The sequence below is a fragment of the Epinephelus fuscoguttatus genome, linkage group LG3 (assembly GCF_011397635.1).
Source record: "Epinephelus fuscoguttatus linkage group LG3, E.fuscoguttatus.final_Chr_v1".
Lineage (NCBI taxonomy): Eukaryota > Metazoa > Chordata > Actinopteri > Perciformes > Serranidae > Epinephelus > Epinephelus fuscoguttatus.
In genome coordinates, this window is record NC_064754.1 from 21,923,898 (window position 1) to 21,940,056 (window position 16,159).

At 40.4% G+C, this 16,159-nt stretch overlaps 1 protein-coding gene across 1 annotated transcript in view; it reads right to left on the reverse strand.

Moving 5' to 3' along the window:
- zgc:154142 (uncharacterized protein LOC555481 homolog) overlaps window positions 1–12,425 on the reverse strand; it is a 33,571-nt gene extending 21,146 nt beyond the window's left edge. Inside the window, exons 1-7 of the mRNA XM_049571303.1 lie at window positions 12,028–12,425; window positions 6,432–6,562; window positions 5,624–5,717; window positions 4,043–4,183; window positions 3,700–3,797; window positions 856–982; window positions 201–413 (exon numbers count right to left, since the gene is read on the reverse strand). Coding sequence (XP_049427260.1) covers window positions 201–413; window positions 856–982; window positions 3,700–3,797; window positions 4,043–4,183; window positions 5,624–5,717; window positions 6,432–6,562; window positions 12,028–12,178 — 955 coding nt within the window. The 5' untranslated portion in view covers window positions 12,179–12,425. The remainder of the gene's footprint in view (window positions 1–200; window positions 414–855; window positions 983–3,699; window positions 3,798–4,042; window positions 4,184–5,623; window positions 5,718–6,431; window positions 6,563–12,027) is intronic.
- Window positions 12,426–16,159: the final 3,734 nt, after the last annotated feature.

Below are 16,159 nucleotides of genomic sequence, written 5' to 3' on the forward strand. Positions count from 1 at the left end.
TAGGGTTAGGCAACAGAAACGCGTGGTTGGGTTTAGGTAACAGAAACACCTGGTTAGGTTTAAGCAACAGATGTATATTGAAAATAAAATCCCAAGACAGAGAAGTGTAGGCTTGCTGATATATGGCTTACAGCTTACAGGTTTATTTTAAGTGTACAAGAGAAAAAAAATGAAGAGAGAAGTTTGCAGCGAATGCTTACCAGAAGTTGTAGGAGGCTGAGTGGTTTGTGTGGTGGGCCTGGGTGTGGTGGGCTTGGGTGTGGTGGGCCTGGGTGTGACAGGTGGAAGGCTGGACTTGGTGTAAGTCGCACTGAATCCTTTAGAAGTCAAAGTGTTGTCTGATTTGAAGCGGACCACCATTGTGTTGCCACTGGACTCCACTGGCTGTGGCATCTTGCCCCCACAGAATTTACCTTCGATGAATTTTACAAGTGTTAAAAAGTGAATAACAACAACAGAGGCTTGTGCAATAACAGCAACATCCCCAAATTTTAATTCAGACAATTTACAACTAATCAATGCTGCTTTAACAATGGAGTCCATGCAGACATTCATTAAGTTTAAAATAGACTCCAGACCCTCTGTCCATTGTACAACTTCTCAAACTTTTAATTGAGCTCATCTTTTATTCATGGACCCACATAGTTGACATTGCTAATGTAGAACAAAGGCCACAGTCTGTTCTGAAATTCTTTGCATTATAATCACACACCCAGCTCTGACATAATCTGTACTGATATGTGAAAATATTGTGGTATATTCTAAAACCTCTGCAAATCTCAAACATACTAATCATATTTATTATTCCCAGAGGCCTTTCCTGTAATCCTCACTGCATACTCATATCATGCTTACTGAATGAAGAAGAGCCGGCCTTGTGGCCATCGTAGACCTGAACAAAGTCTCCACAGGCCTCAGGGACCAGGTCAAAGGAAGTAAATGTCAGTCGAACCCTCTCACCCTTAGGCACCGTGATCCTCCACTGATCCAACACAGAAACAAAAGACACACATATTATTTGTATCTGCATACAAACAATTATCCCTTTTAAAACTCATCGTTGCAACACGGGCTGCATTTTGACACACTCTCACTCATAACTAATTTCATCATTGACTCTGCTCTTGTTTGGACAGGTGGCAACCTGTCAAGCTGAAGCAAAGAAAGATGAAATTATGATGACAGCCAAATGACACCATATGACTCCACGTCCAAACCCAGCATGCAAACCCTGACATCAAAATTGACTCTGATTTAATTAGATGCATTAATCATCGATCAAGACCACAAATGCTGTCAGGACAACTGCGCTGAGATCCATAACTAATGGATTTACTTTGAAATGCTAATCTAAAATCTTTAGGTTTGTTTAGGACCACGAGCTAATCAATACTAAAACACTGTGTACAACACTATAGTAAATGTAATATGGTATGATTTAATATTCAGGGCATCTTCTTAGTATTGAGTTGCAGTAAATTTGCACAATCCACACAACTAAATTCTCTGGTAGAAAAAATATAAAAACCTCTATAACTCATCTGTTTCTCTCTCTAACTGATCCTCTTTTGTGATTAGTAGATGTAATTAGCATTGATTTATAAATGTCAGCTTAAACCTGAACTGACCTCATCAATGGACTTTATTAAAGGCACAATCCAAATGATAGACAAATGGCAGCCATTAAATTAAATTAAAAAATGCTGTAATCAGTGTTGCTTTTTTTAAACAATTGAATGACTAATCTTTCAATCCAGAGATTCAGAGTAACAATTAAATTATGTAATTCCTTTACATATTGTAAATAAGGAAATACACAGAATTTGCTAAAATAAATCTAATTCTTATGACCCTATAAAGGCCTCCCAAATATTTTTTCTTATCCTCTTCTATTAATAATTTCTACTAACGTCTATATATTAAAGGTATACTATGCAGAAATTGTCAGTTATTATTAGTAAACAATATCGCCAGTGAAAGCAAAAGTGTAATCAACCCCGGATCTACTCTTGTTCACTATATTTGCGTTTTTTTTCTGTGCTGTGTTTTCTGTGCTTTTTATAAAGTCTCGACCTCACCTGTGCACTGTGGGGGTACACGCCCAAAAACATCCTGAACACAGCAAAAGAAAAAAAGGAAATACAGGCAGAGGGCAGAGTCTCTGCAGATAAATACATTGCCGCACACTTCTAGTGGGTCATTAGGGATGATTGAGAGGAACTGCTTTTGTATAAGTTTATACATTATTTTTAAGGAAATCCTGCATAATATACCTTTAAGTATAAAGCAGGGGAGGCGATTAGCTTAGCTTAAATAAGCATAAGGCTTGAATCAGGGTCTAAGTTTAAAAATCTGGTCACCAGCACCACTAACATTCATGCAATGTTGGCAGAATTGGCAACACGATCTCATCCCTACTTGCCTACGTGTCATATTTCAACATGTTCTCAACCCATGTCATGTTACATGTTACTGCTATGTCTAAGTATCCTTCTGTGTCTGCTGTTGAAGTTCAGGTATGCTATTACCAATGCTGGGATGTCAACAAAACCACATGGTTAGATTTAGAAAAAAAAAACAAAACGTAAGGTTTGGCTCTACAGGAAGTAAACACCATCCTCCTGGGTGAAAGTCCAGGGTTTGTTGGTCCTATCCACTACCCCTCCCTCGGCAGGTGCCATACAGCCGACTGGCAGCATATCATAACACTGTAAAGGTGGTGTTTGGCGTCAGGTGTCTCACACTGAAATCACTGACAAATTGGCGGTATTGGACAACTTTGGAATGAGCACGGGCTGCATATTTTGCTGCTGGGGGCAGCCTTTTGAGTTGTATCTTGACGCAGAGGGGTTCTGTGGTAAGAGGGGTCTGCAGTTTAGTTTAGTCAACAAAATTACTTGGTTATATTGAGGAAAAGATCACAAATGTCGCTATAAAACACCAAGTTCTGAGTGGCACAAACGCAACTGGAAAGGCATTAGTGTGTTGCTACAAACTAGCTTTGAGTCTCACAAAGGCCTCAACTGATGTCTCCTGGGTCAAAAACCAATGTTTGTCAGACCCACCCACACACTTTCACAATCTTTAAACTACGCCTGTCTCTCAGAGTGTCTAATAATGACACGGATGGGTTTACAATCGAGTTGCCAATGGCGTTATTACACTGATGCTGGGGACACTGCCAAAGTGGCACATTTTGATGGTCTGGGAGTGAGACAAGGCTGGAATGGAAAGAACTGTAAAACTTTCAATACTCATAACTAAAAAAAAAAGAAAGAAAGAAAAAATCCAAAACAATGACCTAAAAGAATTTAAAATAATCTGTTAAGGTGAGCAGAGTGAGGTGATAATTCCCTGATAATTCTCTTTGCCTCTACGATCGACCACTTTCATATACGTGTAGTCATGGATCAATAATGTAATGTAAAAACATAAATTATAACAGCTTTAAGGGAAGTATTGGTCACAAAATAGTTCCACTAATGCTCCTGGTAATGTATATTCTGTTTAACATTCATTACCAGTCTGTCGACGAATGAACACTGTACAGTATGATGTGCTACAGCCTAACATCCTCAGATAAAGGTCAGCAGTGTTTCCTCAGATGTAAATAAAACAAACCTAAATATATGTTACCATGTAGCTGTCGCATTTGCTTTTATTGTCTCTCCTTGTTGTGTACCTGCTGTATGTGCATACCTGGTATAGTGCTCCATTCGGGTAGTTCTGCTGTGGGAAGCTTGGGGTCATCAGATCCCCCTGGTCACCTTGGAGAAAGCCACCGGCTCCAGCTATTTCTGTCAGCAGGGATGGAGGGCACTTTAGCTCCACAAGCACCTCAAGGATACCTGCAATATACCCTCCATCCCCACCTACCCACCCCCTTTTTCATTTCCCTTCCCCTAACCCTCTCTTCATCTAGCATCCATTTCTATAACATTTACTTTCTAGGTCAATTATATACTTATAAGACAGACATCCAACATTATGTCAGAGCCAAGGCAATTTTCTTGCTGAAATGGATTTCCACTCATCTTCCTACCTGGCGCGAGTGCTGGAGCCACAGCTTTGTAATGAGCCTTGAATCCTTGGTCTGTTTTTCTGTCATTGGTGTCGAAGTAAACCGTCAGGCGGTTTGTGAGTGACACCACCGGCTTTGGTTTGGTGTAGCCACAGTATTTACCTACAAACACCACACAAATCATGTATATTAGAGACACAGCACAATTATGCAGTTTTATTGATGATGCAATGGACAGACATTTTCATTTTCAAAACGGAACTCTACAGAAAGATCATGGAGCTATTCATTTCAGTGTTGCGGCAAGACTCCCCTGGAATTAGTTTAGACACCCCTGATGCCCCCCGACCAGAGTGAGATGGTGATAGGTAGTTAGGCTGTTAGTATAAGAAAAACACAAACCACAAAATGACGACAAAAAGACACAAAATGACCATAGTGAGATACAAAATGACCACAATACACAAAATGACCAAAAAGAGATACAAAATGATGACAAAGACATGCTAAATGACCACAACAAGATACAAAATGACAATAAGGAGACACAAAATGACCACAATGAGACACGAAATGACAACAAAGATGCACAAAATGACCACAATGAAACACAAATGATCACAACAAGATGCAAAATGAGCACAAAAATGCACAAAATAACCACAACAAGACACAATATGACCACAACGAGACACAAAATGACCACAAAGATGCACAAAATTACTACGAGACACAAAAATTATCATGAGTCACTAATTCACCCCAAAGAGACATGAAACGACCACAAAATGACCACAATGAAAAACAAATGATCACAACAAGATACAAAATGAGCACAAAAATTCACAAAATAACCACACTGAAACACAAAATGTCCTGTAAGAGACACAAAATGACCATAACAAGACACAAAACGACCACATGAGGCATAAAATGAGCACAAAGACACAAAATGACCATAGCAACAAACAAAAAGACCACATGAGACATAAAATGACCCCAACAAGATACAAAATGACCACAACAAGACACAAAATGATCACAAGACACAAAATGACCACATGAGACATAAAATGACCCCAACAAGATACAAAATGACCACAACAAGACACAAAATGATCACAAGACACAAAATGACCACAGCAACACACAAAATGACCACAAAGGACAAAAACACACAGAGCTATTTATTTTATTTTTGAAATGTGCTCCTCTTACTTGAGCCTGTGCCCCAGCCTGGTTAACTCGCCTCTAAGTAACTGACAGAGAGCACAAAATACATGATCCGTGATCAAAATTGAAACCAAAGATGTGTGTGAGCCCAATACGCTGCTTTAAACTCTGCAGCCGGGATGGAGAACCAGCGGAGTGTTATTGTAAGTAGAGCAGTGTGCAGTGGACCAGCAGGACTGTGTGGCTCACTAGCTGAGTCTGCCCATGGATGGATGGGCTGATTTGGGCATGACATCAAAGCTGCCACTGCAGGCTGAAAGAGCTGGTGTGTTCATGCCCATCTATCTATCTATCTATCTATCTGTCTATCTATCTATCTATCTATCTATCCCCTCTTTTCCCCCTCAGGTTGGACAGGCGAGATTTTACCAATGGTTCCCAGAGAGTCTCGCAGTGTGATGAAGTCTGACGTGCAGAGCTGGGTTTCCTCCAAAGCAAACTCTTCAAACCACAGTTGGATCACCTGCAACAGAAACATGCAGAGGTGTTTCATCCATCTTTTTTAAATCTGAGAAGTCTGGCTGCTGACAGGAGAGGCGAGAGGAGCTCAGTGTGAAATATAAGTGTGTGTCTGTGTGACTACATGTACTCGAGGGTGTGCCTCTGTATGTATGTCTATGTGTGCTGAAAGAAAGCAGAGGGAAGATGGAGACATAAAGAGACAAAAGCAGCCACTGCATCGGGCGGGCAGGGAGGCAGCCATGCAAACAGAGAAAGATCAAGGATTTTAGTTTGCTCCTGTGGGTGTGGGGAGGAGAGCTGAGGAGAATGAAGGAGACAAGGCAGCCATCTGTCCGTGACGCTGCCACTGCATTCATCCGAGCTGTCCTCCACTGCTTGGCCTCACATAAGACAGTTTCCCCAACAGTGACAAACTCCACTGATTAGACACACAGGCACAAACACCATAAAAGACCCTGTCTGTCTGAAATAGAGACATGAGTGAACTGTTTTGATCAGCATTGTCTTATAAAGAAGATGAATGTGCTCGAGAGAAAAATAATTTTGGGCCATTACAGAAAAATCCCCTCCTTCTCCTTGAAAAATATTTACAGTGAATGTAGCTCATCAGTCATCTGCTGACTGATTGTACATTTTTATCTTGCATGAAGAGTTTACGACAGTCTAAAGGGGACTGTTATTGATGGAGGTTTGTGAGAGCAGTGATGTTGATCACCTTGTCTGCGTCCACGGTGATGTCCCAGGTGCAGCTCTTGCCATTGTCGTAACTATTGGGGTAGTTAAAGCTGGTGAAAGTGCCCGAGTCTCCAGACAGCTCCTGAGGACCACCACACCCTGATTCGGGTCCTGGAAATGTGTGACAACGGAGGAAGCTTCTTACTGTGTTGTGTATTTTTTTAAATACAGCAACATAAACCCTATTTTACAGTTAAACAGCTTCTACCCTGCATGAACTCTTTGAGAAAAGTGCTTAGGAAACTCAAAACTTTTCTATTGCTGTTACTGCTGCTAAGTCAGTACCACCAGGTCAGGTTGAGGATTCTACAATTTCTGTTTAGAGTTTATTTTATTATTTAATTTTATATAAAAGAGATTATTTTCTTGCAGCTCAAACTCAAACTCTGTGAGGCTGTACTTGCAAGTTAAATGCTCACATCAAAATGCTAACAAGCTCATTATGACAAGGCTACCATGCTGATGTTTAGCAGGTTTGAAATATACCATGGCCACTGTCTTAGTTTCTCACATTAGCATGCTAACTTTTAATTTAGCCGAACAATTAATCTGCTTATTTCAGCAGGTGGCAACCCGTTGACTGACTTTTGCAAGGACGTAACATAAATCTGACAGTAGGTCAGATTGTGAAGGACAATACCATAATTACATCTTGCAAAATGGTAACAAAATTCAGCCTGAATGAATCACCTCTCTTGTTATTTGCAGGTAAAAGCTATTATCACAAAAATAACATCAAAAGTTACCTATATAGGTTGCCATCAATATCTGGATAACAGCCCCAAAAAAACTTGTAAATGAAAAGGGAAGACTTTCAGGTATACATAAACCTCTCCTCCCTTAATAAAAATCAGTCAGGAGCACTCTCGTCATAGATTTAACCATTTACTGCAACAACTACAAATAGAGTTATATTTGGGGCTGATGGCTCCACTCTTAAGATGCTCCCTGGATCAGACAAGCAGCATGCTAAACCAAAACAGGAAGCACAATGCAGAGAACCCCCCAGGGTGTACAAGAGTGGGGCCAAAGCAAGACATAAAATACCCTTTTAACCTTTAAGCCATGTTAGGACTCTGAATTAGAAAGGTGGAAGCTGGGTGGAGGAGGTAAAGCTTTGCCAGCAGCAGTGTGTGTGTGGCAGCATTAGCGTAGCCAGGATCAGTGAGTAGGAAGCCATATTTAAATGGACCGCCTTGTTATGAGAATAGGTTGTGATTGGTGCGTGACTGATTAGAAGCAATGATCCAATCAGCTGGTTACAGCTGGGGTGTATGACTTCCGTGTCCTGCATGAACTAACGCAATGGGAGCAAGACCTGGGTATCTCACTCAGAGATCTGAGTTTTTAATACCCAACAGAATTTAGAGGAACTCTGTATCACTGTCCACACGTGTAACACTCTGGGTAATACACTAATACTGGAATGATTTATGGACTGAACTGAAGGTACTGTAATATTGGGATATGCCATACTGAACAGATGGGAGGTTTTATACCTAAGCAACCTGACAAGAGAAACTGTTCAACGTAAGGATCAATACTTAATCAAAATCCTTTTGGGAGCAACATAGAAGACGACTATTACCAGGAAATGGCACAAAAAGATTCTCATTTTCTAAGTGATTGGAAAGACATTGTTGAGGAGATATATGACATGGAAAGACTCATTTACTGAGACTCCAAAAATCAGAATTCACGGAAAAATTGACCAAATGGACTGAATTCAAGGCCCAGAGACACCACCTAAATCTCTTGATGGTCATGGCAAACATGGGTTTCAGGTAAACACTAGGATGAGTACTGTAATTCCCTATATATAATTTACCTCAGTGAGACTCTAGTTCTGTTTTGTTTCAATATGTTTACAACAAATTGTAAATAAGTAATAAAATTAAAGTTAAAAAAAAAGACTCTGGGTAATACAACTGAAAATACTGCACATAACATACCCCCACTAGACCTTAAAAAATAGATCAAACCCTTTGAGGCTGATGCTGGTATGGTTGTGGGAAGGTGGGGTCCCTTTTGCACACCATTCTATGGTGTGCACTCTATGTCTATGTCTAGCTACATGCTTCCTGGGCATCCAACGCTTACATCTGCACAAAAACTTGAGCATTAGCATGATTGATTAGCATTAGCAACTTATGAACTGGAAAGTTAGAAAGGCCAGTTGTTTTAACTTAAATAAATGACTTTCTGAACCTTGTAAGCATGGCTACAATCAGGCCGTTTCTGGACTCACAACCTCATGCCCTCCTTTCTTTGTAATACAATGTCATTTTATTGACACATAATATTCACTCCTGGTCTCAACCATCTTGTCCGTCTCTGTAAAGTAATGTTATATGTTGAAGGAAATCATGTCTTGATGTAGGATCGTGTGCATGCTTGCGTTCTTATGGTCACACTATGTGTTAAACAGAAACAGTGTAACCCTCCCCCAATTCATTGTTTTTTTTTTGTGCAATTAGCCATGTCCTTAAACTGTTACACTGTCTTCCTGGTATGTTTGTCTTTAATGGAAAATCTAGAAATGGGGATGCATGCTAACATGTACTAATTAGCACTAAATAGACCACTGAAGCTGACAGGAATGTCATTAGGTTTGCAGGTATTTGGACAAATTGAAATTTGCATGGCTAAAAACATCAATTTGATGTGTTGTTATACAAACAACACCATAGCAGGTGCAGAGGTAAGATGTTTACCATGAAATTCTACTAACTAAAACAACACCTTATGGCATCTGCAGGGAAAAAATTAAAATCAATTGAGATGCCTTGGTAACAGCATTGATTATACAGTATGTCATCATCCACAGCAGCAGCACGCTCTCCCTTGTGGTTGCAGCCGCTTCTGTTTGGGAGTCTGGAGCTCAGCTGTGCTTAAAACAACAAAACAACTGGAATATATTTTGTCATTTAGGCGGAACATAACTGTCAACATAATCACCTTGTTGTTCTGTTATGTAAAACAAGCCGTCTCGTTTTGGGGGCAATGATCCTTTTAATGTATTTCATGAAGATAGACTGAAATAGTGAATGAATAAAATAAGTGGCACCAGTGTCCTCACTCCTCATTGCATGTTCTATCAGCTAACATGTGCGCCTCTCTTTTATTTAGGTGTGTAGAAAGGCTGTGATGCTAAAAGCAAATTGGTACAGCTGATATTCATTTCACCACTTTACTCCTGTCATGCAAACCAAAACAATTCTCTCGCTTCAGTTTCCAAAGACAAAACAAGGCAGCAGAAACGTGTCCGCTCTCACAAAACCATTAACACAGAAGGAGCCTCTTTCCAGCCTAATATCAGAATAAATAGTAGGTTTCTAAAATGACAAAGGGAATTGCAGAGAGCTGAAGGAGGAGTGGAGGAGGAGGTAACTACTTTGTTACTATTTGTTACTATGAAATCAGCAGGACAGTTCAAGGGGTCAGGCATGGAAAAAAATACTTGTAGCAATCTACCTTTTTTTGCAGGAAAGAGAGGAGGAGGACAGGAAAATACATCTCACTGAGGAAATGTTAATCATGTCCAACATATTTTTTTCCTGCAGGCTGAAAACAGCTTGGAACAATCCTAACTCACATCTTTCACATCACAACAAATTACCACCAAGTATTCTCTGACAAGTTGTATTACTCCAATTGATTTTCTGCCAGAAATCCTGGTCTCATATTTGCTGCTGAAAAGGTTGTGGAACATTTCAAATTACAGGACATTTGAAAAAAATCTTACAGCAAGAGTCTACAACCACGCTGGTGGTCCTGTGAGCTACAGGCTAAGATCAGCATGCTAACAAAGCTAACATGCTGACCAGTAGTGTAAGGTAGCTACCATGTGTCCTAGTGCACACTATTATGACAGCCTAGTGTTCACAAACAAAGTTTTAGGCGTATATTTACCGACAGTGTGTCTTACTGATGCTTTTATGTTACATCCACTTACAGATGTCCCCACCTTGTCAGCTTTGAGAGAACTAGCTGCTACAGTGTAAATCGTATTGTCTTGTTACATGATTAAACAGAGACTTGATACTGGACTACATCAACATACGTATTAGCCAGCAATCATCATTACATATCTGAGTATGATAAAAAACAAATCACATGACGTTCCCAGATAGTCCTGTATGAATAGGGCTATAGACTGTACTGGTTTGTGCCTCTTGGATTATTGAAACCAGAAGTGACTATATTTGGGCAAGAGGGTGGAGCTATGGAGAAGTGAGTGGTGGATCTGTCTTTTAAGCCCTTTTTTACACAGAGATCGTGCTATAAGCTCACCACAAAGTCCCTTCTTTATGCCTCCTTTGCATGTTTACACAGAACCAAATGTTGCTGGCATCATTCCACTGTGTGTGTGATTACAGAATCAGAATCAAAAGAGGCGTGAGGGACTTGACATGCAATACAACAGGGTCAGCCTCTAGTGTGACATAAAACATACACGTCATCAGCGCTTTCTAAAAGACAATGGCATTAGCATGGCAATAACAATAATTTACTGTCCCTGTTATATGGTGGCTGGTCTCACTCTCTGCTCGGAGGGTAGGAGCTCCCAAATCTCATTGTTTTTCCAATTTTTGGACATTTACAGCTGCTGTTCTTCTTCTTTGAGATAGCCGCTAACTGCTAACAGCTACTTTTTAAATCTACGTGATCTACAAATCATAACACGTTGTCAAAATTTCACACCCATGCTGCTCATGATCCCGTCTTGCAGGCTGTCCTTTAAATACAGCAAGACCACTCTGTCCCCCCAGTCTGCGATCGTACCTTATATACAGAATGGTGAGGCGGCATAACAGAGCAATATTCCTGCCCTAAATTGGCGGTGTAAAAGGGACGATAGACTGTGGAGCCTGTCACTCAAAGCAGCCATGCCCTTAATCAGGCATAACTTCAAGCCTTATTAAAATGTAAATTGGTGAGTTATATAAAAAATTACCCCCTGGTCAGTTGTCAAGAACAGGGAAATGAGCTACAGAGTCCGAAATATTTTTTTGTACCAGGCTGTAAACATATTTATTTCTGCTGTAAAGTTGGACATTTTAACATGGGTGTCTATGGGGTGTGTCTGTTTTGGAGCTGGCCTCAAGTGGCCATTTGAGGAACTGCAGTTTTTGGCACTTCCACATTTACATCAGTCCAATAAATCCTTCTGGGATGATGAAAATTTCATGGCAATCCATCTAATAATTTTTGAGACATTTCAGACTAAAGTGGTGGCATTTTGACAACACAGGTTTTAGTGCTGCTCAGTCACTGATGCAGTGACAATCTGATTTTAGACACTGTCGCTGTCTTTTTGTATTTCCTCACAGCTACTGAAATGTTCACCACATTGTATGTCTTGATACAAAGATGTGAATAAGGCAGTGAAACCTTAAATAACAGACTTTTTTCTGCCTCTTCTTGTGAAATGTTAACCATTACAACACTGCCATAAAAGGACTATTGCTTTATCTTATCTGAGAAGAACTATGCACTGAAAAGTTGTAAAGTATTTCGCCTCTGAGACATTTTTGAAATAGTATACAATGCATTTATGAAGCATACACACTCACCTTCTATATGTTTATCAGAGTCTGCTTTCTCAGTGAAGTAGACAACCACAAGGCCGATGCAGGCGCAGGTCATGGCCACAAAGAGAAATATCAAACACTTTTCCAGGGTGCTCATACCCTTGGACCGGCGACGACCCTTCTCCATGTCCATTTTCCTCCAAGTGGTGGAGATGCACCAAACTGTGATGGGTCCAACAATTCACCAGCTTATAACTGACAGCACAGATGAACCTTGAGCTCCTTCAGATGTGGTATTGGGTGTGAAGAGCCATAAATCATACAGTATCATAACGACAAGCTAATGAGTATTGATGGAAGTGGTGTCCCAATCAAGAGACCATCAAGATATCTTTCAAGGGAACTGACTGAAATGGTAGGTAAAAGGCAAACCTGTCACACTGGCTTTAAATGTTCGACATGATCATTTCTCACAACTCCTATTTCACAAGATATAATTACTGGCATGACCGTTCCTTTAAGTATCAAGAGATAAACTGTGAAGTGTGTCCTCATTGTTTAAAGACCACAGTACAGGCTGCTGGGGAAATAAGCAACAAGGTTCAGCTGGGATTATCAAGCTGGACATAAAAATCATGCAACAATACAGTATTTTAATTTTTTTTTTTTCAATTGTTTTTTTATCACACACTGCAGTTTGTGAATCAAGTGCTGTGTCTCTTATTCTCGCTGCTTACCACAGTTGAGCAGCGTTTTCATGGCTGAAGCAGCAAATTCATTATCTTAAAAACTGATGACTGAATGTTTTATTTATAGCTCCTTCATTACATCAACACTCAGCATTAAATGTATTGATAGTCAACAGATTTAAATCAACAAAAGGCCGTGACCAGAGATTGTGAGTAGCCTAGTGTAGATACCCTGAGTTTATGTCCTTGGTGTTTTATTATAGTTTGTTGTTTTTTTTTTTAATTTGTTGGTTTAAGCAACCTGCCGTTGCTGCCATGATAAAGCAATAAAGGTTTCATCATTGTCTTCCTGTAGAACCATAGTACCATTCAAAGCTCTTTAAGGATGACTCACAACAGGCAGGTGCACAGACAGATCCCGGGTGGTGCTCAAGCCCTTCCCTCTTTGGCCTCTGACCAGATAAGTGCTCTTTTTGCAAGACAATTTTTCCTTCTTTTAGCTTTTTTAATTTGGTCCACGGCATCCAATTTCAGATAAAAGTGTTATAATGCCTGAAAACTGCATTTGACCTCTAATTCTGTGAGACCACACGAGCCCCTGCCCCTCCGAGCTGGCCAACACTGTTTTTAGATGTTCATATTTGGTTAAATTTAGGTTGTGACCAAAATTCAATGTCAGGATGTCTAAAGCCAACGTTAGATTGATGTAGAATACTGACGATGATTACACGACGATAGTTTGCTGGCTTTAACGATCTTTAAATTGTGTTGTTATGTGACCAAAACCCAGCGTCTTTGAAATGTCTCATGCTAATATCGAAATGTGTGGTTGAAATTCTAAAATCAATCTTCAATCAATACATTTTAAATATCGTCAACCCAATTTTCATTTCAACCAAAATTCATCATCTGTCCAACGCCAGAGTCCAGCACTCTTCTGACGTCAATTAACGTCCGGTGCCAGCTGGGCTTCCACTTTGACTTTGCTTGTCACAGCCACAGTTACTGCACTCAAATCAGGTGCCCCACAGAGCAGCATCTTCATTGGTGACAGCTAGTCAGGTAATGTTAGTGTTTGCCCTAAGCCTCAGTGTTGCTTGTTGTATATTGAAATAAATAAATATGTAAGTAAGTAAACGATGTGCTATTGTAATTACAAGAGGGGTGTCCTTTTTTTTTTGCTTGAGCACCTGCCCCCAAATTGTCTGTGCACGTTGCTGGAGACATGCTGATAGTGAGATAGCACAAATGTCAACAGTAAACTTGAATTGTGACCTTAGTATTTCTACACTCCTGGCTACAGCACAAGAGATAAAGATAATCTAGAGTAATTATGGAGCAGGGGGGGCATGAGTTAAAAGAAGATAACGCCATTTAAAAGTTTTGCTTGCTCAAGACTCATTTTTTGCCTTGCACACTCAAAAATGGAAGTCCTAAGTGTAATGTCTATCAGAGTGTTTTTTTTTTCACAGACCTAAAAGAGTTCATTTCTCAGCGCAGGATTAACTTCCTCTGGAGTGTCGCAGACAATGCCAAGTAACAGAGGCAGCGTTGCCACAAAAGCACTGAGGTCAGAGGTAATGAGTTTCACAAGGAGGGATCTTCGTCTCCGTACAAAGACGCTTGATTGGGTTTTATCAGACTCACTCTGAATATATCAGAATGAAGGAGCAAAACTGTCGGTCTTTCCCCTTTAACACTTCATTTTCCTGTAAAGATAAAGACTTTCCTTCCATTTTCTTTCTGTGACAAAAGGCAGCGATGTTACAAAAGCTGCTCGGCTCTCCGTGGAGACACTTAAGATAACGGGGAGAAACTCATTTTTAGGCAGTATGATAGCAGAAACCTGTTATTGACGAAATTGTCAATAGCTCCAGTATATTGATATGTGTGTACTTATTCTTATCTGCATCTTTCAACCCTTCTCTTGCTCACTGTGTTTCACCTTTATCAGTGCTCAGTTTGTTTTGGATCTTCTCGCTCCACCGGGGGACCTATGATTTATGGGCACATCTGTCAGCCATAATAAAGCAGTCTCTAATGAAGCCAGGGAAGGTGACCTTTGTGTATATACAGTACGTGTGTATGTGTGTGTGTGCATGTGGTTTCCTTTTCAAACATCTTGTGCACATGTATGCTCTGTTATAAAGGTTATGAGGGCATGTGCTTGTGAGCTGAGTGGTAAGCAATCAATGATGAGTGCCAAAATGCTGAATACATGTACAGTATGTTTGAGAGAACACAGAGAGAGCGAGAGGAAAGACACACAGACAGACAGATGGAAGGACAAAACAGTGAATGTTTGAGGAGACAAAAGGGGTAGGCTGCAGAAAACTGGGATTGTTTGACAAAGGGACACACTCACAGAGCCAAACGCTGCACTACAAACAAATGTAGGCCACATATTCCACTGGGAACGGAGCGGCCATCAGGAGGACGAGCCTCACTTGCAGCTATCTGGCTGATACAATACGGGGATAAATAAGGCTAGCAGAAGCAGATCGTTTCATGGGAAATATTCTACAGAGCGGAGGCCAGCAGAAGCTTTAATCACCTCACTGTTACTGGCTTCATTATGATATCATCGTCAAAGAGAAAAAGGAGCGTGTGGGACACAGAAAAATGGAGGCTTGGAGACAAAATGGGGTGTCGGGAGTTGAAAGGGGGAAAGCACAGTGTGAGAAAGAGAACACAGAAGATGAAAATCGATCGGGGAAAAACAGCACACAAATGGCTGAAACATTCATAGCTTCCAACAGTCAGCTGTTAAACCTCCAGAGCAGTTTTGAAGCCCCGGTTATGCCGAATTAAACGGCAACACTGTGATCACCAGCCACCCCTAATTACCCACTCCACAATCTCAAAATATGATCTGTAAATAGTAATTAACACTCATTCCCATGATAAAAGTGGATCTAATATTGCTGCAAATGATCCGTGAGAGGATAGATTTTATCCTGATGATGGTCTGGATAACTGCGATGGCTTCTGTCCAAGTGCTGTAGCATCTGCAGGGTTTCTATAAGGGTTCCTATATGAGCTGGAGAAGCTAATGTGTTTGTGGAGCTAACTGGGTCACTGCAAGCAGATCTCAAATCCCAATACCAGGACAGCAACTTATCCGTGGGACTTCAATTATAGCTCAGAAATGTTGCTGCTGCCCTGAATTCCCCCCAGAATCCGAGGATGCTAATACTGAGTTACACACATGGCAAGTGTTTACACTTTGAAATGTTGCAGTGACATCCAAATAAAACTGAGTCAGGAAGATAGTGTGTAATCCCTACCCACTCAAGAATCCCTAATTTGGTGTCTCAAATTACCCTCAAATGTTAAGATGTTTAGACTGTTATTAATTGTTAACTTAGAAACACAGCCTCTCTGGAATGAGATTCAGGAATCGATAAAGATCTGCAGATCAAATGCTTTGACTTGTGCACAGGTTAATTTCATTACAACATACTTTTCTTCAACTAAACAAACAG